Source organism: Osmia lignaria, chromosome 3 (genome assembly GCF_051020975.1).
Source record: "Osmia lignaria lignaria isolate PbOS001 chromosome 3, iyOsmLign1, whole genome shotgun sequence".
Lineage (NCBI taxonomy): Eukaryota > Metazoa > Arthropoda > Insecta > Hymenoptera > Megachilidae > Osmia > Osmia lignaria.
The window spans coordinates 10,684,671-10,709,451 of record NC_135034.1 but is presented as its reverse complement, the minus strand read 5'-3'; the positions used below and the strand labels follow the sequence as shown (position 1 = coordinate 10,709,451).

Sequence of the window (24,781 nt, the reverse complement as noted above, 5' to 3'; positions counted from 1 at the left end):
GATTGATAATAAAGGATGGAACTAAAATATTTCAATAGGTTAACCACGCGTACCTGTATACTACTTATACGGGACGATGCTGTGAACACGTGTTATCACTTTGACGTTCGGAAACGAAATGGCGGAACCTTCCCTGCGCCGGCGTCCAGGATTACTGCGCATGCGCAGTCTACCGAAGCGTCTACCCGAACAAATCTCATTGTCAGAATGTTACGGTTCTCAAGAAAGAATGCGATTGAATTTGCTTGTGAATATTTAGGGCATTATATGTCTATTTACCCCAATAAATTATGGAAAAATATACCAAAAAGTTAAGATAATGCTGTTCCAACCTCAATATCAATTGGCGTCAAGCGTACAAAATTTCACCTCACCTATTTCTGAAGACATTGTGGAATTGATGTCAGGAATGATGTATCTAGACTTCTCTCCAACTCTTCCTTCTGTTTTTCGTACTTTTTATATCAGAAATGCAGTTTATTATAATATTTTAATACAATTTAATCGCACTTGTCGCAAACACGTGCACTCAGGACGAAGCTCCGAAGGGAAGTGACGTAATAAATTATAACTACGCACATTGCCGAAAAGGACGACTCTGATTGGTCGAAATGGGACGGTCAATCACCGCCATTGGTAGAAATATAAAATTATGTACTTCAAAACTTTATACTAAGCGAAAAGTTCACATAATAAATGCCAAAGAACAGAAGTGTATATTACATTTTTTTTTGCCACCTTTGTTTTGTTTTAAACTCAAAATTCATTTATATTTTTTAAGATATGGTCTGATTTTTGTTTAGTTAATTTCTCCACCCCTCCGATAGGTAGCGCCACTAATGTGGCTTTTGAAGCGCGCGATAATATAAATATAAAATAACAAAAATAAGACGAGCATAACGATTTTAGTTTATTAAATTGTTTTAATAGTTAAATGAATCAGTAATGATTCAAAACACAAAAAAAGGGAATGAATGCGTCACATTCATCAAAGTTGAAGTGTAATATTTTAATGGTAATCATAATGAAGTTACAGGATGCATTTTATACAGTATGTATAGATAGAGTCATAATATAATCGTCCTTAATTATCTCGATCGACGTAAGTATGCTTAATCAATCCGTAAGTTTATTATCGTCTATTAGTCAGAGAGGATGAAGATAAGAGAGATATGTTAGAACACGTATCCGTAAAATCTTACATGAAGAAAACAGATGTTGTCCACAATCGTAGGTAAGAACAATCGAAAGAAAAAAAAGAAACAAGAAGGAAACGTTATTCTTTCTTCTTTTCGCAAAAAGTATTTGCAAACTTGCTTCATTTAACATTCACGAGAGCATTTCTCTTCAAACATCGAGAGCCGGATGGAAACGCACGACTTTATTAACTATCGAGTGAAATAAACGTAACAATTATGCGTCTTTGATAAAGAATCTATCGTGACTCGTGTCACGGTCAATTCATAAGATCGCATATATATATTTATATATAATATGTATGTATAATATATGTCTATGTATATATATATATTAAAAATCACGAAGAACTTTCGTATTCTTTTGTTTCTCTTTTTTTTACAAACGTTATATCACCTAATGGAAATTTGTACACAGATTCTCATAAAACGTTTCTCTGTTAATTACACGCTCGCTTCGGTAATCGTTATCCTCGTCGCTTTGGCTTCGCATCGACTAAACCAATTTTTCATGCTATCTATTCGAGTACAGACTTCAGCAGCCCATTTTCCATCATTTCATCCTCGAAGATTACAACGTTCGATTTACTTTCTAAGAAAGAAAACAGCGGTGAATCCGACTTTCTTCCAGCAAAAGTTCCAATCCTCCTTTTCCATCGTTTCACGATCAGATCGTCCTTGCACGAACACCGTTAAGGGTTGAACCGAGTTTTAGAAACTCGACAAAGACGTCAGCCTCTTCTGGCCGAGGCGGTTTTCACGCGACGCAAAGAAACACGGCGAGACGAATAAATAATGCTACGGTGGACGATGAGAAAGGGAGGGGTCAGGATTCGAACGATTATTAATTTACGTGCGCGTGTACAATGAGAACGAGTCTGTAGGAACTACGCTATTGAACAATTTGCTCGCAACCGGTGTGTGTGTGTGTCTGTGTGTGTTTGCGTGTGAAAAAAAAGACAGTGGTGTTTCGTTCGATCTCTTTTACGCTCTCACTGTTGGGGTGCGAAAATAACAGAGACGTGAAAAAAACAAGAGGTCGATGTATTAGGTAATCCCGTAACACAATCCTCGAACCAACACTTCTTTCACTACGAGTAACTTCAAACACGATCGACGGAATCTATCTACGGTTAAAAAATTACATCGAGACAAACATCCTCGTAACAGTTCTATGTGTCACTAAAAGAGGATCAGTCCGTTCCAAAAGGACGATTTTTCTCCTCGTTTAACCTACGCGACCTATGGGCTATGTAGAAATTTCGATGACCGGTTCGGCGGTGTTGTTATTGAGCATTTCTTGCTTCTCCCTCAGCTTCAGATCGTACTGCGGGGGTGGGGTGGATTCCTTGGCCTCGACGGGGGACAATCCATCGGTTTCGTCTAAAGGGGACACTCCTTCCTCGCTGTCTTCGTCCTCGTCGTACTCGGTTTCCATCTTGGACTCGTGCATTTCGTGTAGTCTGCTGGGTAGGTAAGCAGGGTGAGGGGGTAGCCCGTAACCTGCTTCACCACCGTACGTTACCTTGCCCATGAACGACCTGATTTCGTCGAAATACGTGTCCTCGCGTTCGTTCTCGTTGCTACTACCTGGTGAATCAGCCACAGAGACGACTCCACTGCCGTCGTCAGCTTCGTGTTTCTTTAAGTGTCTATCCAAATTGGTCTGTTGCCCGAAACATCTCTCACACAAGGGACACTTGAATGGTCTCTGTTTGTCGTGGATGTTCCTAACGTGTCTCTGGAGATTGCTGGAGATGCTGAAGGATCTCTCGCAGTACTTGCACTTGTAGGGTTGCTCGCCGGTATGTGTCCGCAGGTGTCTAGTCAGATTGGCTGATCTGGGGAATACCTTGCCACAAAACTTACAGGAGTATCGGTCCTTCATCTTGCCGTGAGCGTGATGAGGATGGTGATGGTGATGGGGCGCGATTACGGCCTCTTGAAACGGCTTTACACCGGGGAACGGTCCCAACGGTGGCCTGGCAAGCAGGTCGAATCCTCCGCCTCCTGGCCTAGCGCCGCTGAGCCCGTTCATGAACGTCCCTAAAAAAGGAAGCCCACGGGGTGGTTCGAACGGTTGGAGCGGTGGTAATAGCCTGGACTCTGGCGTGCCACTTCCAGGAGGCGGTCCGCCTGGAAAGCCTGGGAAACTGCCCGTTGGACCGCGGTACATGGCCTCCAGGAACATGGGATGAATGGGTCTGGGGTAAGCCATGTGCGGCGGAGTATTGGTGACCGGTTGTTCAGGTAAACTGGTTCTCAGTTGCAGACTACTGGGTACGTCCTTGGTATCGACGTCTATCGGTGCGTGGACCTCTTCTTCGGGCTTGGGAGGTTCAGGAGGCGGTGGAGCTTCCTCCATCGGTGCTGGAACAGGCGAAGGACTGTGGTTGTTCCTCTCGGCGGTATTCGCTGTTGTTTTTTGTTTCTTCGTTTGGACTCTCAGATCCAGAGGTTGATCCGTCGTCTCTTCGTTCGCGTTTGTTGAATTATGCTCAGAGTCCACCTTCTTCTCGTTGTTTCCGCCAACTTTTCGCTTCTTCGAGGGATCGTCGTCGCTCTCTGGAGTAGGCTGGACAGGCGGTCTAGCTGGAGAGGGTCTGAACGACGAAGTAGCTTCTTCGGCGGTGGATGGAGAAACTTTGCTGTGCTGGGGTAGCACCCTTGGCGGGGTGAAACGTTCCTTCTTCGGACTGTCGCTTCTCTTCTCGGCTTCCTCAACCTTAGGCGGGAACAACAGTGGGGTGTTCAAGAAGTGCGGAGCGTTTGGAAATATTCCTGGGTACGGGCCCATCAGACTGGACGGGTAGTATGGGAGACTACCCGGTAGACTGACGGGAGGTCGATAGACGAGGAAAGGGCTCGGTGCCGAGGTCGGTAATTGCGGCATGGCTCCTGGTGGACCGGTCGGTGGCGTTGAATCACAGAATCGTTTGTGCTTCGACAACGAGGTGACGGTGCTGAAAGACTGTCCGCATTTAGCGCACTTGATCTGCATGCGACAGTCCGCGTGCATTCGTTTGTGCCGGCATAGATTGGAGAACTGGGTGTACGCCTTCAAGCAGACCTCGCACTGGAACGGTTTCACGCTGCTGTGGATATGGGTGTGTTGTTTCAGGCCGGAACTGGTGGCGAACGTTTTGCCGCACTCGGTGCACGCGTGACTCCTCGCGCCCACGTGATGCGTCCTGATGTGACGCTGCAGGTTCGACGGATCCGTGAAGACCTGCGGTTTGTCCGACTGTTAGCGAAACTTTGAAGATGTCGCTTCGAGAGAAAACGTGTTGGTTTTGGTGAACTTTGGGTCAGAGATGATACTTACCTTTGGACAATTTTCACAGGGATAATTTCGAAGATCACCGTGAACGATCGCGCGATGACGAACTAGAAGAGGTCGCCAGGCGTAGGCACGGGGACAGGTATCGCAGCGGTGTTGCTCCGCAGGATATCTGTGACAGGATACCAGGTGGCTGTCCAATCTGAAAGGATAACACGAGCACTGTTAATGAAATCTTAAACACTGCACTAGATTCACTAAGGAAAGTAAAATTTCCATCCCGTCCCTGCATTCAACGCTGGAGAACCAGGATCGGTTATGAACTAACAACCTTTTACAACCCTCTCTCGACGAAGAGTCTTCGAAACTGCCCCGTCGTAATCGCGTGGAAATCTCGGACCACCTGGAGACCCAGGAACCTCAGATATAATCGATCCGGGGCAGTACACGGACGAAGACTGCGCTCGGTGCAGTCTAGGATGATGACTAAGTGACTCCGGTAGAACGGCAGCTCTCGCGTAATAACGGTCACACGCCAGCGAGGAAGAGGGTGGTCATCGCATACATAGAGGCCTACGACGACGACGATGAGGAGGAGGACGGTGCACACGAACGGTCGGTTCTCCGGGGGTTGTCGCGAGCTGGCCACGGGTTATGGTCACAGGATGTGCCATGGTGTGTGCCGGCATTGATTTTACACCCTCGAACACACGTGTCGCGTGAAAGCTATTCGTGGTGAGATAGTAGGTTCACGGTGACGGTGTGCCGTGCCAGATGAGCTGCGGGCACGCGACGCCTTCGATGATGCATAAGGGGGTGGCTCGATGCAACCGAATGCGGATCTCGCGCGTACTTTATGCGCCACAACAGGTGACTCTGCCGAGTACAGGCACACGGAAGTGGCTGGTGTTGCGGCTTGTCGCGAGACCGGGGAATGGATGTCGGAAAGGGAACGAAATGGGTGTCCGAAACTGGACCGCTGCTGATTACGCAATCGGCTATTTCTCGATGAAAGAACAGATAGTATTACAATCATTCCATAAACAAATTTCATTTTATTTACTTCCAATTAGATTCTGTAAATCAATCAAGACACGTGATTCGACTCTCCCACGTAGCCGTCGAATCGTGGGAAGAAATCAGAAGTCGAACAACGCGAACTTCCATATGGCGGTCACATCGGTTAAGTATTTGACTTTTCGTTTAATGGGGCGATGCAAACAGAACGCCAGCGACCCCTGAAAACGCTATCGTACCGCTACAGGCAACCCTCGAAATAGTTCGCGTGCTCGTTGCCCCTCTTTTCCTACGAAGCCCAACTAACGCTCCGATTTCAACCAGATAAAGCGCTGCTCGTTCCTGTATTTTGTCGATTAATGAATAATTTATCCACGAAATCAAGCAACCGACCGATTACGACACTGTTCAACCGGTCTATTGTTTCCTAGCCACTTTCGAAGCTTGCAGTTTCCCTTTTTGCATCGAGATCAACGATTATGAAAGCGTTACGTTTCTCCATTACGTTTCAACGCGAACGTGTCGCTTTAGGAGGCAATTCGCAACCATCTGATTTCAACATCGAACGACGATGCGTCATGAATCGTTCATGAGGTTCGTGTCGTCGGATCGACGGCGATTTTCCCGGCTAATAAAACGTGTGAATGCAATAATAAGCTTGCTGTACGACGATAAAGATCCGAAAGGGTCGAGGACGAAGAACATTGTTGATTCGAGGAATACTTACAGCTCGATGTCTTGGAACGGCTTGTCGCATACGGTGCACCTGGTCTCACCCTCTTCCTCGTCCTCTTTATCCTCGTCAACGGTGCCGCTGTGTTGCGAGGCTGCAAGCACAAAGAAGAAAAGACGAATGAAACGACACCGATACCGCGAAAACCAGATACAGGGTGGAAGTCATAATTCCGTTCCACTTTCTGACGGGCTGCGGCTCTATAAATTACAACCCCGTGAACGATGATACGTGACCTGTCGTCGTGTGGGCGAATTACGTGATCGAGAAGTACGCGGGGCCAGCAGAGAGTGGCGTGACAAGTGGACGCCGGGATTGTTCCTGAATTATTAAATCATACCGGCACTATCGTTTTATCTATCCAACGAAGAACTCGCTTCTATCCATAAGCTCCCTATGAACCGGTGTCATTTTTTAAACTGCCAACACTTTAGAAAATATTAACTCACTGTCGACGTCGATGGATTTTCACGCTCTCGCCTTTACTTTTGTATAAAATTATAAATGGTCGGTTCTATAATTTTCTCTTTCAATTATTCGATTATAATAAACTTGTAATATTAGTCACAAGGTGTTAAAAATGGTTCGTCTCGCGAGTTTTAAACACCTCCTCTTTCCGAGTTAAATCGGTCACGATGCTGCAGTCGACGAAGACAATGGACACAATGATGCACCAGTTAGCTGGTAACACGTTGTCCCGCGACTGAAAACACGAACGGGGTGCCTGGGACCGTTTCCTATTGGTAACTGCGAGGTCGGAGTCCAGCCAATCGCAGGTGAGACTACGTTTACCCCCTGCGGCCTCTTCTCACCCCCGACTAACAGGAGCAACGGCAGGTAAAGTCAGGGAGCCGTGACAGTGTATAACTTTTGTCAGTGTTTTTTAACGACGAAGATCTTTTATCGATCCAACGGCTCCAATTACGTTACTCCTACATTTGCAATTATTCTTAGTAACGATAATGAAAAAATAATTAGCCGATCGATGTACGTTGACCGAATATTAGCCAGGCGAATGGCAAACTCGAAAGGATACCCATGCTCCAACGGTTATTTAAATCTGCCGCTACACTTGTCCCGACCATATGGTCAAACGATGGCCCCCAACGGACCTTCATGGGAACCGGGCACAACCCCTACGCCACCAACTACGCCCCACGCCACGGTCTAACCCCCCATACAACGTTAATCGTTCCTCCATGCACGACTAATTTGAAGCGGCACGCCGTGAATTTAAACAATGAAGGATGCGGTCGACCTCGTGATCTAAGGATAATACAACGATCTTTAGAAAAAAAATAACGAGTAATATTATGGTAGAACGATGCTTAAAAAAATGTATAAACTATGCACGAAATTTAAATGTTTCCTTGAACATTTAAAAGAGCAAATGTTCCCAAGGGAGATAAAATCGATAAATGGATCCAGACGGTGTTAGGAAGCACTTTCGAGCGTATCAGGAAAAAAGGTAGCGGAATGTTACGTGGAGGAAAGTCAACAGGTGGGATCCACTGGCAACACCCCCTGCAATCGCGTCAGTTGGCGGTTGCATGGGAAAAAGTAACGGAAATCAATGTCCCTTTAACATCCTGACGAGCTAGGATCCAGTAAGTGTCCCTAAGAATTCGAGCGAGACGATGGACACCCCCCTCGTTAAAAACTGGCAATTCTACGCCTTATGAAACCTTATAAAGTAACAAATTGTAAGTGACGAGCAATTGCGGATATTTATCCCACGTTTGGGAAAAGTATTTCACAATGTGACCGAGTGAAACGTCAAACAGGACGTGTCATTAGTCGGATGAATCAGATAGGGTTGCTGGGTGTCACGCGTTTTCGCCCACCCCGCGCGTGCCACCCCCTCGGAAAACAGCGTCGCGTGCCCTTTTATGCGCGGATACCCCTTTTTTTTTTTCAAACGGTGCCCTTCTTTTTTTCTTCCTAGACCGCCCCGGAGACCTGGTTTACGCGCGTGTTAATCGACAATACCCGGTCATAAATTATCCGCGACCCTAAATAGAGTCATCCGAAAACGCGGACAGAGATGCTGAGAGACGAGGAAGGATGAATCCCAAGGAAGGGGAAAGTGAAGAGGGGAGAAAACAGGCGCCGCGAAAAATCAAAACCATAACTCACGTTAACTGCCGTTGCCAGTTGCATCTACACGCCCTTCGTCGATGCACGCGTGGTTTACCGAATCGTTGGAAAAAAAATGCGCTTGTCCTGGCACCATAAAACGCCGTATCGCTTGTCATTGAACCAACTATTAACGTTCTCGTTGCCGACAGTTTTGTTTCTGTTTCATTTTGATGGCGATACATGCGTGAATAAAACTTGTTGGTCGTCTGGGACCCGATAAATCGAACGGAACCACGCAGTATCGAATGCAAATAAAATAAAGACGTATTTTTAAACGTATGAAAGAAATTCTGCCGCCATTCTAATGCGATTCCATGTATACCCGCGCCCCCATGTAGGCATGTTAAAGCGATTCCCTATCGTCCCTTCTGGAAAAAAAAAAATGATCCGCTCAAGGGAGACACAGAGCAGAGATATCCCTCGCAAGGGTTGCCACGGGGTGTACACCGTTTGTTTGACATCATTATTTTACGCTGCACGCACCAGCTTGCCAGAGATTTCTCGTAAAAATGGCTCTGCTGGATTAACGACAATGCTCTTGTACCATTTTACTCTGCTTTATAGCTGACACTTTTTTCAACCCTCCCTTATTACGGTTCGCCGAAAGGGAAACAGGAGAAAGAAATCTGACATTGCGAACAAAGAATCTTAACGTTTAATATAATTAATTTAAAACGTTTGAAATCATTCTACGAACTTCATTCATCCGGCTGAACTTCCGTAATTATGAATAAACATTTGCCGGAACCGTTGGAGTTCACTTCCGGGACAGGGTGTAAGTTCAAAGCGGGTACGAGAAATTCGACTCCCCTTGGTGAAGATAATTTATAAGTGGAACGAAATCTTGGAAATTTTAATCGTTCTGCAAGGGGCGGCCGCGATTTAATTAAGAACAAAGCTGTAGCGGGTTCGCCGAGGCTGTGACTGTCTTTCCTTCCGTCCTCGAGAAGACGTTTACGAGCTGCCGAAATTACGAGGAAAAAAAATTGTGCGCCGAATGAACGCGTAGACACCTCGGGCTTCTCGAACTTGGACGATAATCTTGCTTTTAATTACCGCGACATCTGGATGTCGCTTATAAGCCCCTTTAATCTTCGGCCAACAGTCATCCGGATTCGGAGCATCGCGCAACAGTTACAACTAGATAATTGTCGGGCAGTCAGGCACCCTCTTCGAAATTGCCTCGGATACGTAGGGTGCTTCGGGCATTAGCATCTGACTTGTTTCGAAAACTATATCAGTCAGCGAAAGATTTCTTACACGAATGACAATGCAAAAATCTATGCACGTGAAATTACAGCTGCGTTCTCGAACGCTTGAAAATGGAATTTAAAGTGGCACGAGGCAGGCTAACACGCGGTACGAGTGTGTCTATCGCGAGATAATCAGTGCTTATTACTACAGGACAGGGGGGTTAATACGCAACGGCCGACCAGGTGAATCACGCCAGAATCAAGGGTGCATGACGAGCAGCTCGTACAGTCAACGATTCACGATTTACCCTCTGTCCTCCCTCGCATCACCGGCTGACTTCGCTTTTCGAAGACACCTGCACCCCCTACCAACATACCTTCCGCTTGTACGCGCGATCTCGCGCCAGTTACCCGCTCGAAAAGTCGTAAACCCGACCTGCCAGTATGCTTTGGAATATTTTAATAGGTTCGATTATCTTTCACCTCCACCCCAATTTCCGCTGTCGCGTCAGTTGGCCAACATTCGCTTGCAGCCAAATCGTAATCGACTATTTTTTAATGATATCCACGTGAATTATTTATAAGTTTGTTCTCTACTCGGGTTAATAACCGAAGGAAAAGCTTGTCCCGTGCGTCGCCGACCTTCCGGACAGATTCTTGGTACTTATAGGAAAGCGTAGTTCACGAAGGGAAAAATTCCTAAGTCCTTATTCCACCGGATCGGTAATAGTTAATAAAAGCGCGTTGGAAGAAGGAAAAGAGTGACCCTCCTGTGACAAGATCGTAGTATGCGATACTCACCGGTCTCTCTATCGCTTCTGTCCTCGGTCGTATTTTCACCAAGCATGTCCTGCAGCTGAAGAGGTTCTCGAACACCGAGAAGAAGCTCTTCACCCGCCGCTATGTCCCGTACGGCCTCGTACACCATCTGCGGACAATGATATCCTTGAATCTTCCGACCCTCTCTCGTTACCTTTCATCGCGAATTATCTCGAGTAGCGCTCGAAACGAATACCAAGATGGTTAGATAGGTAATATCGAACACTGTTACGAATCATCGGGCACCGAACTACAAATCTGCATAATCGTGATCGAATTAGAAAATAATTGTCGTAATCGTAAGATTGGAAGTGTAATCATTTCAAACGCCCCTGTCCATTAAAAGCTCGTTACCACGCGACGCGTATTCCACAGAGTCCATAAAGTTCGAAAGCAATGAAAGGATCTTTATGGTGTCGTCGGGAGGCCCCCCCGCAAAAGTCATTACAAGGACGATTCTGTAGGGCGCTGATAGAGCGAGCCACATCCCCCATTCCCACAGCGATTGCCAACAGGGCGTATAGGAAGTCGACGAAACGACTCTGTGGGGTGACTTAATAACTAAACACCCTGTATACACGTAGCTTAGGGCACGGCTAGCGTACCGCGAAATGCATACCATGTGCCACGGTTCACACATAGATAGAAAAATTGAAAGGACACGAGGCCGGAGTCAACCCCAAAATTGACACCGTCACCTCTATTGCTTTCGTTTGATCTATATTAGCGAGAAAGTAAGCGAAGTCACAAGTCCAAATTCAGCTAATTCAATTTATAGAAACGAACGTGTCTCGATTCAATTATATCAAGTTGGGCAGCTACAAATTCAAACCGTCCAACGAAGTTGATCGTGGTTTCCGTTCCATCGCCGTCTCATTAGCGAGTCACGGAAACGGTGGCGGTGAATTTTCTTTTTTTTTTTTTTTCACATTAGTTTCGCCAGGGTACAGGACACGTGAAATTAACCACGAGTGCGGCTGACACCGTGTAATTATTCCTTCCTATTAACTGCAACTGTCGATCGAGTGTCAGTTGCGTTCGAAACCGAATTTGTAAATGGTCAATGGTACCGACGACGAGTTGATACCAACTTGTAAAACAATTACCGAAGCACGCGCGGTACCGTGGAAAGGGAAACTCTAGTTGAACGTGACCGGAAGTTGCGATCGTTACAACTTCGCCGATAATCAGAAAATTTTAACCTTCGAAAAGATCGAATAATCGTTGATTTACCTGTCCGCCGATCAGCACGTGCCGCATATTAACCGCGTGCGGACTGTTGGCGCTGCGAATGTATTTCAGCCAGTTGTTCGTTTCGTGGGATGCGTCCAACCACCCCCTGACACCGCTTCCAGCGGTACGAACCTGAAAAAAAAAAATGTGAAACTTTCTGTGAAAAGCGATGAAAAAATGCACCTGACGCGACAAAGATGTTTAAGCACCGTCAGTCATTAGAGAACAATAAATTTCCATCGGGGATGCACGTGCGGAAAATAGATCGAACGAATGCGAATTTCCGGAGGCGAACCGCAATGTGTCGGATCCGGAACATTGCGTTCAACGGGCTACCACCCACGGATATCGCCCTCTCATCACCCTTCCTCTATCTTTCTCTTTCTCCAGCATCCAACCAAGCTAGGGTCTACTCTCCCTACTTTTAGGGCGAGACAAGTGATTTTTTCTTTCAATTGTCTTGCGCGACCACGCAAAGCTCCGAGACGCTTGGTCGGCCAAGCGTCTCACCCTGAAACGCCCCTGGACAACCCCCGTTTTTCGATTCCTCTCCCGACTAATTCTACCCCGAATCTACACCCTCGTCTCGGCTGCTGTAAACACATTTGCCACTTCCATCGAGGTCCTCGTTGTCTCTGCCTCTTATGGGACGCTATGGTGTCGCGTACGAAGCGTAGAAATAAAAGAACTTGAAGATTAAAAAGATTTAAACCTGCAAGGGGTTGATTGATCGAAGATTAATTGAGTACAAGGGGCTATCTTGTGATATTCTTTGTATGGTCATAGAAAGTTCCAACTTTGAAAATGTAATAGATGTTTCAACATTTGCTTATCAGGAATATCTAAATAAGTGTGTTTCGCCACAGGCAATCGCCCGCTGGGGTAGGTTTTACCCTACCACCTGCCGGTAGCGAGTTCAACTAGGTGCACCCATAAAAATCAATGAGTCTCGCAGGTGGATAAGCGTCTACCTTGCAGGTAAGTAATCACGGTTACCGAGCTTCGACGGTGAACTGTTCTCAACGGACATCTCCGCTCATCCGTGTACCTCGGATAATCCACGGGTCGAGTAAACTTTGAAAATATCGGATCAGCCTTGCAGGAATTCATTCACGCTTTCACACTTCCCGTCTCAGATTTTCTAAACAACTGAAATTGCAGATACACCTTTTAACTTTTTACTGGATCGTGAAAAACTAACATAAATTTTCTATTTACCATACAAAATTATTGTAAGATCAAGTAATAAATTTGAGTTACGATTTCGGCAAGTTCAATGATTTCTCACGAAACGCCCGTTCCTTGAAGTAGGTATCATCGATCGACGCATGGGTTCAGGTAGCCGGGAACTGAACTAATACCCCATAATGCCGAAATAAGAAGTGGGACAGTTTAAAGAGAAGGAAAACGATGAAAAGAGAAGCGAGATGGTGGCTGATCATAATGGCCAGTTTAGCTACTGGGCCTGCTAAGGAGCGTTTCCGGAAGATGGGCACGAACGACCATCACAATGGGACTTCTCGTCGTGCAACGCGACAGATTGGGATCTCGCGCGAGTGACACCTTTCACAATGATGCGCCAACTCGGTGTTCGTTCGTGCGGCAAACAGCATTTTTCGCAAAGGTGAATGGAAACCTGTTAAAACTCGTACCACGTTGCTAGTCTTTCTACGATTTTCATTTTAGAATTAAATTTCATCTGTAAATGATTAATTATCTTTAACACGGTTCGCACGAGAGTGAACCTTTTCGGCAACAGCCTGGTGGCTGACGGTAAACGTACCAGCATGAATTTCTATCCGCTTTGTCGGCGAGCGTGGACATGTGCTAACAATTCGTAGGACAGATTTGTCTAACAGTGGATCTCGTTCACACCCATAATCGTATGGCAAAAGGCAGCGACAAACGTGGTGGAGTTATGGTTCCAAGAGTTCTCTCGTTCGCAAAGGGAACGCGCATTAACCCCTCACCATTTTTTAAAATAAAAACAGACACGCATGCGTTTCAGGGAAACTTAAACGTATTTCGAATTTCTTTTTTTTTTCCACAAAGTTCGTTTCGCCCGTGTTGTTATCGGTTGGGAAATAATTAATTACGTATGGCGCATTATCTTCGCACAATAACGACGGACACTAGAGAAAATGGTTCAAAGGAAAACTTGAGCGCGTGTGCGGGGCAAAAGCAGACATAGAGGAATTGAGAAAGCGAGGAAACCGACGTCGGTCGACGGTCGACGCGCGAATAAATTATAATTGCATGATTCCTCGAGCCTGTTTAGCGGCGTAGCCGGCGCGAAATTGCTAAAATTGGCAGAAATGCGCGACCATTTTAATTATATCCCCCAAGTTTTCACACGGATCTTTTAACCCCGGGCGACTTTCATCGCTGCTGGAAAATCGGCCGACGTTCATGGGCTGCTGGCTACAGGCCAACGATAATAATTGAGAGGCGAACGTGAAACGAGAAAATTATAAAGTCGTTCATTGAACTGATCAGAAATTCATTAAATTTTAAACACCGCTCTCCCCTGTGTTCTCAATAATAAAAAAAATTCGCAGAGTGGGTCAGTAGGGTTAATTTGTTCGTTCGCGCGGTTAGAAAGAAGGACGGCAAGGAAAAAGGGACGAGGGACAAGGGAGAGATGGAACAAGACGCATCCTCTGGGTTGATCTGCAGGACACGCGGTCGAGGGAATCCTCGTTTTCTCGGTATGGGGCCTGCAGGACAACCGTGTCGCACAAAACCCGCGATCTCCTCTTTTCCTTTTGTAACATCACACCTCCAACAAAAACGAGCCGACGAAAGATCTTTCCACGTCGTTCGGGCTTTACCGAAAATACCCCACGAGAAAGGAGACGGCCAGACAACGCGGCACAAGATCCTCGTGGATCCTCCTGAATGGACCCTCATAATCGGCCAGGTTCCGCGTCGTTTTCCACGTTTCCACGGATCAACGACTGGGACGAGGAAATGGTGGTCTACGATCGTGATCTTTCCTGTTGAATTCGACGTTTCAATCGGCCGACACGTCACGTGGAACGTGTCCATTCACAAATTAAGATATCGCCAGTTCAGACTACCTGGATTCTTGGGATCCTTTCAAAGGTCCCCACAAAGATACCTTTGTGCACGATATCGTTGGCGAAGTAACGTTTCAAAGTAATTTTGATTACGTGAAATTGCAAATGAAATTTAGGATTCTTTTTCGAACGAGAACGTAAAAATAAATGAGGGTCATTGTTTACGCGTAACACGAAGCTATAACGGCGAGAAGAGAGATGCTTGTTCGGTGTTGGTAACGAGGGACAAAAGTTATGAATAAAACGGATCGATAGCGTATGATAGTCTCGTGATGGCCGACGCAAAAATGCTTTTAGCCGACACAGCACGTCCTCCCCCTCCTGGAAAATCCACCTAGCAACTTCCCTGATTCGTCAACTTCGTGACATCGCACGGTGTTTGAGATTTAAGCGTTTTCAATCGTTCTTCACAGTCGAAAATACGAACAATTTGTCAATCCCTGAATTCTATCTTAAATCTTGATAGATATCATTTATATAGAATTTCATTAAATTAACGTCGCTATCAATTTTTTGTAAAATTCTAAAGACCAAAGGGCTCGTAGATTAGGTAGGTGGTTGAAAGTTTGCAAGTTGATAAGAAACTTGTAGCCTTCCTGGTTTCTCATTGTCACCGTGTTCCGCTTCTCCCTTTCCCTAGTTCACCGTTTCTGTTTCCGTACCGTTTAGGTAGTTCCATGGGGTTGATGGCGCTACAGACGTTGGATAGGGTCTCCGCGTGTGTAGGAAGCCGTTCCTCGTCTTCGCCGGCGTGAACTTAATTGAACTTGTTCGCCAACTCATAACGAGAAGTCGAGCAAGTGCCCTCCCGGTTATAATTTACGGGAAACAATCGGCGCCTTTGATGTGCCGCCAATTGTCTCGGATCCGCGAAACTGTTGCCGTTAACGGGCCTCTAAGGGGGCAGCCGGAGACATTTCGTGCGATTACACTTCGACCGAATCTTTATTTTTCAAAGTACAATGAAATTGAAATAAAATGAAATTGACCATAAACGTTATTCAATGCAACGTAAATTTTCATTGCAATCGCTCGTTAATGAAGCTATCATTAAACATGATCGCGGTTCGTCGTTTATTCGTAATATTCATCGTTGATAAGCGGTCGTTGGGCGCATTCAAAATGTAAACCCAATCCGGTCCATGAATCGACAAGCAATCAGCGGCAGTCATTGTTTTGTGGCACGAGAGAAAAAAGAAAAACTGAAACCGCTATTTCATAGCAACGCTTTGATATGCACGCCCGAATGTTTGATCAGTTCAATGATTTCCAGCTTGGTCGATGGAATTACAGGAAAAGTTGATCGTATCGTTTGGCTCGTTTGGAAAATTAACGGATCGATCGTGGTATTTCCTTCGATCCAGGATGGGTCCGATGGATTAACGGGGAAACCGTTGGAAAATTCAAGCGAATCCGGAATATCCATTGCTCGGTTTCGCACGTAGCTCCACTTAGTCGACGAGATTGGCAGAATTTAGTGCGGCCACGGTTGACAGATTGTGTGCATACGAGCGCGCAGGTCCTCGCCACAATGACCGAACTAATCTGGTCCGGTTCAGGGTGGTAGCCTAAGTTCAATATACACAGGAATACACTGCTGCCTGCAGGCGTTTCGTTGTGTGCCTTCCGCTATTGGCTTGCATTAATCACGACGCCGCTGGCAGCTCGTAGCTACACGGCACCCCGGCGCCGCGTCAACTTAATTGTCCCGTACCTATCGCTAGAGATTCATTAATTGGGATGCATCGAGGAACTTGCGTCTAGAAACGATCTGGCACCGTTAATCGATGGAACCTCGATCGCGTCGTTAATTTTCAGAAGTCACGAGAGAAGGATCATTCGTCAAACGATGAAACGTCATTATTCTTGCTAGTTGTTCAACCGAGGCTCGGCTCAAAGGGTCCGCGGACTTGTCCGTCTGGCCGAAAGAAACGAATCAAGCGATTTCTGGCAAATTTTCTGGCAGGCCAGTCTCTCTAATGATCGATCATATAATATATAAGAGGCTGGCAGTGACGCGACTCGGATATAATTTATACCGCTAGATACGTCGAGGGTAGCTTCCCTTAGAGAAACACGCTTGGCGGGGGAGGTAGAAAGAGGTTCGAGTTTGCTACGTGGAACGTACGTACGGGGGTGGCATCTGCTACGCGTTAGACACGGGTCGAAGGGCACCGTTTGCTTCGTCATTACTTGCATTACTTTCCTGCCGCGAGTCAAGTGGGTCAAGTACGGGAAAATATGTATCTAATCGGGGAGAAAACTCTCGGTCCGTGGCCGAATCATCCCCCACTCTCTCTTCATCGTGATTCCATCCCCACGATATCGGTTTGTATGAAATTTGGTAAGTGTCCCAAGTCTTTTGATTCGTCGACAAGTAGATCATAATCATCGACAATATAGCGTCATTATCGTAGTGTAACACGACAATGGCATATCGAATTCCATTTTCATCCCCTCGGTACGTCGTTGGAGAAAGAGAGAGGCTCGTAAACATCGTATGCTCCGAAGCGACGCAGCAGTGAATTTCCCAGAGTTTCGAGAAATTCGTTGAGAGTCGCGCGACGGGGCGAACGAAACGGTCAATTATCATCCCCTAAATAACAGGGCTGTTTACGATTCCAAGCGTCGTACAGCGTCAGCGTGATCCCCCCGACCGAACGCGGCATTAGCCATGGCGACATCTTTGCTTAATTTCCTCTTAGTTTAAAGCACGACCCCCGAAGGAGAACGTAGACGATTTTCGACGACTATCGAAGCCTCCTACCACTCTTAATTAATCCTTAATTAATTTCTAGCTCGCGTTCGTCCGTCGCGTCGTTCCGTTGTTCTCTGGAGAACAGAGGAACGTAACTATCGCGAACATTTTTAGCGATTCATCGTCGACAAAGCTTTTTCTTTCTATCGGCGTTTTTTTTTTTTTTCCATCGAGGCCGCACCGTACGTTTGAATTTCCAGCTAGAATGAAATTCGCACGAAGGTATCGATGGTAGTTTAATTACATTTTCGATAGCCAATCACGCGAACGATAAAGAGACGGCGCACCGTAAATCAAATCCGGCGTTATACGAACGCTAGAGTAACAACAATGGTCAACCCAATCGAAGCAAACGTACTACATATTATAAAAAGAATTTCTCGTTAATGGAAGTACAATCAAAGTATTTTTTCTTTTTCATTTTTTTTTTTTTTTTTTTAATAAGCTTCGAGCGTTGGATTCACTGGGGTAGTGAATTGTAACAGGTCGCGTCGGGGGACTAAGAGAGGATCGCGTAAGAAGCAATCGTCCTTTGAAGACGATGATATTCCGACGCGACGACGCGCCTCCATTGTACGGGACAGCCGGGTCAGCCTGACGACCGGGCAACACGTGTCTGTTATGTCTATTATCGACAGATAGTGGGGTAACGAGCGGACGAGATTTATCGCCCTTGGTGCCGGCACCCTAGAGGAAACGAGAAGCCGAGGGCAGGGATGGGGTGGTAAAGCGAGAAGAGCCGGCTTTACAGCTGGTTTGACAGAAAGAAAGGCCAGTTAAAGCCTTACGTTCGAGTCTAACGCGACGCGTGCTCGTTTCGTCGAAAGTACACACACCGCCTTTACCGAGAGAATATTTATTGGTCGAGACACGTGCAACATATCGCGAAAATGTTTCATCGATCAAAAACGTTTTAACGACGCTGTTAAAAGAACTCCGATCGGATTCGATGGTTTTTCGCAGTCGGAGCAACTTTGAACAGTTGCAAAAAGAAACGTTTATAATACTTTCATGGGAGAGAGAAGAAAGGGTGAGAGCAAAACTCGTTGCCGGTAAATTTAAATGTCAAAATAAACGCGTTAACGATCCAACACTCGCAAAGCTGTATCATCAGTTTATTAACATAATAGGAGAAGGTGCAGCCGCGGCAAACCCGTCAATCAAAAACCCGATCCTCAAGAAAAGGGCTAGTTAGCCAGTGACCCTTGCATTCTCGTCCTAACCAAGGATAACGTATGGATGCATACCCTTTCTTCAACTATTTCTAACGATACGAAACTCTAAGGAAACCACGTGTTCCATATACCTAATTTTAAGAAATGAAAAGAAAACGAAACGAAAAGAAAAATAATTATCAGTGAAATGATAATCTATGTAACGTGGAAGGAACTTGCCGAGGAAAGAAATTTTAGCGCGCAAGGGATGCAAAAGGGTCAGCCCCTTTGGCCGGTAGATTCGCATAGATGGCCAGGCCTACCTATGGGGATTCTTTTTCCGTGTAGAGGGTACGTCCAGGCATGCGACAGGCCTCACAATGCCAAATATTCCCCGCGTCACTGATTGTCACTTGTTTCCTGCCGATTCTGTCCACTGGTTCCGACCGCGGTCCCGGCTTCAATTTCATATGGCGAAAATCACCGTCCGCGTAACCCTACGCCTTGAGAAAACGAAGGTCACCGTGTTACCTTGGACCTACTGCATCGAGAACGCGGCGACGAAGAACGTGGCCGGTGAGCAGAGAGGAAGGAAAATGCACGCGGCCCGATCAACTTAATAAGAAGCAAAGCTGAATCAGGAGGAAGAGAAGGTGGAGGAGAAGGAGGGTGAGTATAATGTGGCTCATTGTCGAATCACTTCCGGGGCTTGACCTCCAGCAACGCCCCAAAGACCGGTTCACCTGGACAATGTCCACGAATAATGGGCACCGGTGTTGCGCGTATTGTACGAGCAAAACGACGGCCTCGTCGATTGTCTAGAATCGGCGAGCTTACAGATTGGCCGAGAATTTAATAACATCCACAATGCTTGCACCACCTACGTTTCCTTCCAGGATCCATTCAGATGAATCTGGATCCTGAATGATTAAGCGGTAGGCGTGCAAGGAAGAGCGTATTGTCATTTCGATGAAGATCGTCGCCAGAGAATTTGAGAAGGGTGCACGTTACACGCTCGTCGACCACGATTAACCCTTTCGTTGCATACGACGTATATATACGTCGTTGGTGATATAATATTATAGAGGAATTTTGCAGTTAATTTCGACGTTCTATCTGGTCACGGACAAGAGGGTGGTTCGTGCGGTTCGCGCGAGGACACGGACGTCGTCGTTTATTCGATTTGTCAGCGACATACGTCGCTAATGGCGCAACTTTCCAGCCGATTTGTCGAAAAAGTGGTCGGCAGCGAGTCGCGTGCGTGCTGCCGCTTCAATATGAAAAACAACCGATCTTTTTCCCTTCCCTCGTGGTAGCCGTGCTGGAAAAAGCAGCCGGCGTGGCGCGGAGTGGCTGTTCGAATTCGCTGTCGAGAGACGTCGAGAGGGTCCGTCAGCGATCACGCGGAAAAATTGACGATGCTTCTCAATATGTCGATGAGCGAACGACACGAGGAAGAGAGCAGATTGCACGACCCTCGTACGGATATGAATGAGTTAAAAACATACGGATAAATATAGAAAGCTTTTTTATCAAATGCACCTGTGCGTACGCGTCGAGGAGAGCGTTAAAAATACACCGTTCGTTAACCGTAATGAAAGTTCTGATTTGATCATGATTGACGATGGATGTTCGAGGATTAAAGAGACTATGCTTGTTAGAGAGGAGAAAGGAATAATGTGATGGACAACTAGCGCGATAAACGGCATGGGATTGATCATTTGAGGCCGGGTTCTCGAGATCATTCGGTAAATTGGAGCGGTATATACCCTCGAAGCGAGGGTCTCTCACGGCCGACTGAGCTAAGCCCAAGATTGGTTTAGTCGCCACGAAGGCACGCCGCGAGTCGGCAGTTCTGCGGATCACGCGTCACCGAGCAAAACGCAACCGGAACAGAGAATCCCCCTTATGCTTTCCTCCCATTTCCCTCTTACCCGACTCGCTCGGAGGAGCCGAAAAACGAGGCCCGGGCCAGCGCGGCAGGTGGGGTACCAACGATACGCCTCAAATACGGCCACCCCTCGAATACCTACCCCCGTTCGTTTTCAGGTGTGCGACGTCGCGTCGCGGGTAACTATCCACGGAATTTGGGGAAAATTTCGGTTTGAGGGTTCGTTTTTTTGCCGGCTGATTCCCTTTCAATTCGATGCCACCGTAACGAGATAGCTTTACTTCATCGCGATCTCTTCTCTTTCCTATCACTATGGAATATTAAATTGATATTTTACGAGTTTCCTGATAGCGGGTTATCGATAATCCTGTTTCAATCTTCAATGTTTTCCCCCTTTGATCCCGTGGCGCGAGAAACTCGACCATTTTCCCTGAGAATGTGAGAAAAGGATTAGGATTAGGGGATAGCGTGCGAATCGATCGAAAGGGATCCCTCCTAGATTTCTCCAATTTCAGCGAAAGGATCACGCGTTCTGTCAACCGTTCGATAGATTCGTCACCTCCTCTCTCTCTCTCTCTCCTCGTTGTAAATTGTATTTCTAGCAATCCGTGTGCAACGAACGTTTTTTTCTCCTCCACCGGGGACAAATAAAAATACGCGAAATTCTTTCGGTAGGAATATTCTAACGATCGATCTTTCCGTTTAAAAAGGATATCCAAAATTCGGTGAGAACTCACGGCGAGATCTCTGTCGCGATGTTTTCTCCGGCTCGTGTGCTCGCACGTTTACGCGCGTGGGGTTGATAGATCGGCCCGACGAAACGAAGGGGTAGTTTGGCTTTAATCGATCCTGTAATCGCCGGTCCGACAGTTGGCCCCGGCTGCCTTTTTGTCGGCAGTTAGATGGATGGCGCCATTTACATTTTGTCAGTGCGACATGCGCTAACGTAACATAACGCCGCCGCTATCATATCTATCACACCCTCTGGACGGTACGCGGCCAGTTTCCGATTCTCTCTACTCGCGCCATAATCTCCACTTTTATAGCGGACAAACGTTCTCTCTCGAAAAATAAATTTCGATCATCAAAATTATCCAAATTCCAAACTATTGACCAGCAATTTAAGCGGACAGAAAACCGATCTTCCAGATGGAAAATCACGAACCTTTGCCGACGATTTCACGGACTGTTTCTTCGATTTTGACTCCACGCCACGATTTCACGGTCGACTTAAAAACCCAGCATCCAACGGAGCCGTTTCCCCGGTCGAGTTTCGAAAGAATTTCGAAGAAAGAAGGAGGAATCGAGAGAGAACTGTCCGAGGCGAGCCAATTGACAGATCTGTCAACATGGATGACACCTTCGACGAACAGAACCGACCAGGTGTCTAGTCCGTTCGTTTCTCTTTTTCTTTCTCTCACTCTCTCCTCGGTGTTCCCATCTTCGGCATCTGCCGGATAATACCAGGGATTATAGCAGGAGGATAGCGAGCCCACTGACACTGGTTTCGAGCAAAGAGTATTCCTCCACCGGATCCCGAACCATAAACAGATCGATCATCTTTCAAACGGTTCCACGAGAACCCCGTGCTAGATGATATCGTACGCGAATCCCTAGTTTCGCAGGGAAACAATATGATTTCCGAAAGTAACCAACTATTATATCTAACGTCCGGAAGCTAGTTGAAAAAGTTATTTCGATTTAGAAGCGTCGATATATTCTCATAGTTTACTTACGCGTATGTAGAGTGTACGTTCCGTAGTGAATTTCTAAAGGAACGTAAACGAAAGCGATAAGCTCTCGCGCAAACGTAAAGAAATACAAAACTCACTCACCTCCCATGCGTAACGGGGGTTGAAAGGTTCGCTCGCCCATTTGCCGAGAAAGGGGCCGAATCTTGCACCCCGTGGAATGTCCTTTCGCGCTCGAACCTGAGGATCGGCCGAGCTGCCTCCCACCTCGACCTCCGGCACCGGTGACACCCATTCGCGATTCGATTGCTCCTTCTGCTCTTGCTTCATCGTGTCCTCTGCGAATCGAAACGAATTATCGCAACACCGTTCGATCGTACAAAGATCGAGAACGATGTAAACCTCATTTTCAAACGAATTATCTCGATAACCATTCGCCCTCATACGTTGCTAACCTACTATTCTAATCCAGACAATTAAGCACCATGTCTCCCGATAATTTACACGATAATTCGTAGTATTAAGCAGCTCGCGGCTGACCCAATATTCTAATTCGAGCAATTAGCTTCACACGATCGTTCGAGCGGTAGAGAGAAAAGAAAGAAAAAAAAAAATCGTATTTCACCACTCACGGTAGGCTTCGTTCCTGTACGACGACTCCCGCGATCTCGAGTACTCTTTTCTGTCACTCTTCTCCAAGTAATCCCACGAACACTTTTCTTCCTCCTTCGACGAGGCTGTTCGATGTCGTTCCTTCTCGTAGTGTTGCTGTTGCTTGTCCATGGCGGGCGAGTAACCTCGTTGATAGGACGGCCTCGATTGCTGATTGTAATCCTGGGACAAATCGTGGCCGATGGTGGAGTTGGAGTGCAGGCTCTTCAGCTCCCTGTACACCTGACTGCCGATGCCGGAACTGTTGCTACCGGCACGAATCGACCCGTTCTCCTCCATTTCCGTGTTTTCGCCGATTCCTGTACCTCCTCCAGCCGACGTGCCCGACGTCGACTCGCCTTCGTCGCTGCTTCCTGAAACAATACGGTTACGACTCAGAAACAACCACGTCGCTTCTTCGCGAAGTTTAAAAGGTGCTGAACAGCAGAGGCCACCCACGTTCTGCTTTGTTGTTCATGTAAATTCAATTTATAACGTTGCAGCAATAATCGCGAATGTGAAAATTTGCAGAGGCGCTGCAGGAAGTTGTGGTACCTACGAAGAGCAGGAAGAGAACGGGGAGAGAAATGATGATGGATTTCGTGAAGAAACGGCGAGGTTTGTTTGCGGAGACCCTGGTTTCCCTTCAGGGCCAGGCGAAATCCTAGGCACACACAAGGACAAGTGGCAATCGAAGAACACTATCTCTCCTCGAGCCGTCGGTCGTTTTCTCAGTCACAGAGCCGTGAGTGTACCAGGCGACACTCCGACACCCGAGCCAAGGATGTTTGACGCGATAAGAGGAGGACTTTATTGTCCCCCTACCTTTCTGATGCACCACGAAACAGCGTCGCGATGAGACTGAATCTTACACCGAAAGTAACCTATCGAAATCGTCCTCTACTTTCGACGATCGTGCTTCATTCTCAGGCCCTAATTTTTCTCTGAATTACGATACTACGAACCTGCGAAACGATCCTTCGAATCTGGATTTATTTGTATAACTCTAGACCGGATACGAGACGGGCCCTTCTAATACAGGACTTATCTTCGAATCGAAAGATATCTCCGCTGTTGTATCGGCTATCTGAGAACAAACTATGAACTGTGCACGACCGTCCACGAGTGACACGCAAAGACCTGCGACAACGATCGAGAGTCCTCTGTAAACAGTTTAAGCTGAGTGAATCCACGGCTAAGCAAATTGCCGACAAGCTTGCAGGTGTATCCGAGAGGAAAGTATATAAAAGCAGCTCGATATTCCCTTCGCCATGTCGATCTTTTACGATCCAACGTTCGCAGTGTCACATAGGATGATATCACTATTCGATTCGATGACTAACAAAATATATTTTCTATTTACTGATCAAAGATAATTGAATTGTTAAAAGAAACTAACAAATAAGAAAGACCTCCCAGGCATCATCTTCGTTCCGATCGAACCGGAGCACCGGTAAATCGTTAAAAATATCAAATTTATGGGTCAAGCTTCAATTGGAGAAGGTAAACAACGAGTAAAGTGGAGTTAGCGAGAGCCAGTCGTAAAAGAAAACGGTGATCCTGTGCGGTCGGCTAGTCGACACGAAACTCGAAGACGGACGATAATACAGATATCGAGACGTGAGCTGGTTGTCCAGCAGGGAATCGTGTTCTATGACATCGGGACGACTATCGGCGCTAATCACGCGATGTTTCGACGAACAGAAGAGAATAATCGTAAAGATGCGATTTCGAGAAGGAGCAAGATTAATCCCTCGAACTCGATAAACGGAAATCCGGTCTGATCGATAGAATAAACAGAAGCTTGCCGGGCTGACTTTCGCTGGTAAAGAAGAGATCGAAAGGATGATTCGAAAGGAGGGTCCCTTACTACTCCAGCGCGACTAGTCGATACGATGGAACAACAATATTTGGAAAACTCTCGACACCGGGGGTCTTTGACTCCT

General features: G+C 46.6%; 1 protein-coding gene across 5 annotated transcripts in view; it reads right to left on the bottom strand.

Annotated features, from left to right (window-relative positions):
- Positions 1-545: 545 nt before the first annotated feature.
- Positions 546-24,781, bottom strand: part of LOC117607961 (transcription factor hamlet) — a 59,430-nt gene continuing 35,194 nt past the window's right edge. For 3 of the 5 annotated variants that reach the window (XM_034332280.2, XM_034332282.2, XM_034332279.2), the window contains exons 2-8: positions 22,817-23,209; positions 22,329-22,522; positions 11,611-11,742; positions 10,360-10,486; positions 6,221-6,320; positions 4,522-4,678; positions 546-4,440 (exon numbers count right to left, since the gene is read on the bottom strand). In XM_034332280.2, the coding sequence (XP_034188171.1) occupies positions 2,446-4,440; positions 4,522-4,678; positions 6,221-6,320; positions 10,360-10,486; positions 11,611-11,742; positions 22,329-22,522; positions 22,817-23,209 (3,098 nt within the window). In that variant the 3' untranslated portion in view covers positions 546-2,445. The remainder of the gene's footprint in view (positions 4,441-4,521; positions 4,679-6,220; positions 6,321-10,359; positions 10,487-11,610; positions 11,743-22,328; positions 22,523-22,816; positions 23,210-24,781) is intronic. The other 2 variants (XM_034332281.2, XM_034332284.2) reach the window with 2 other exon arrangements.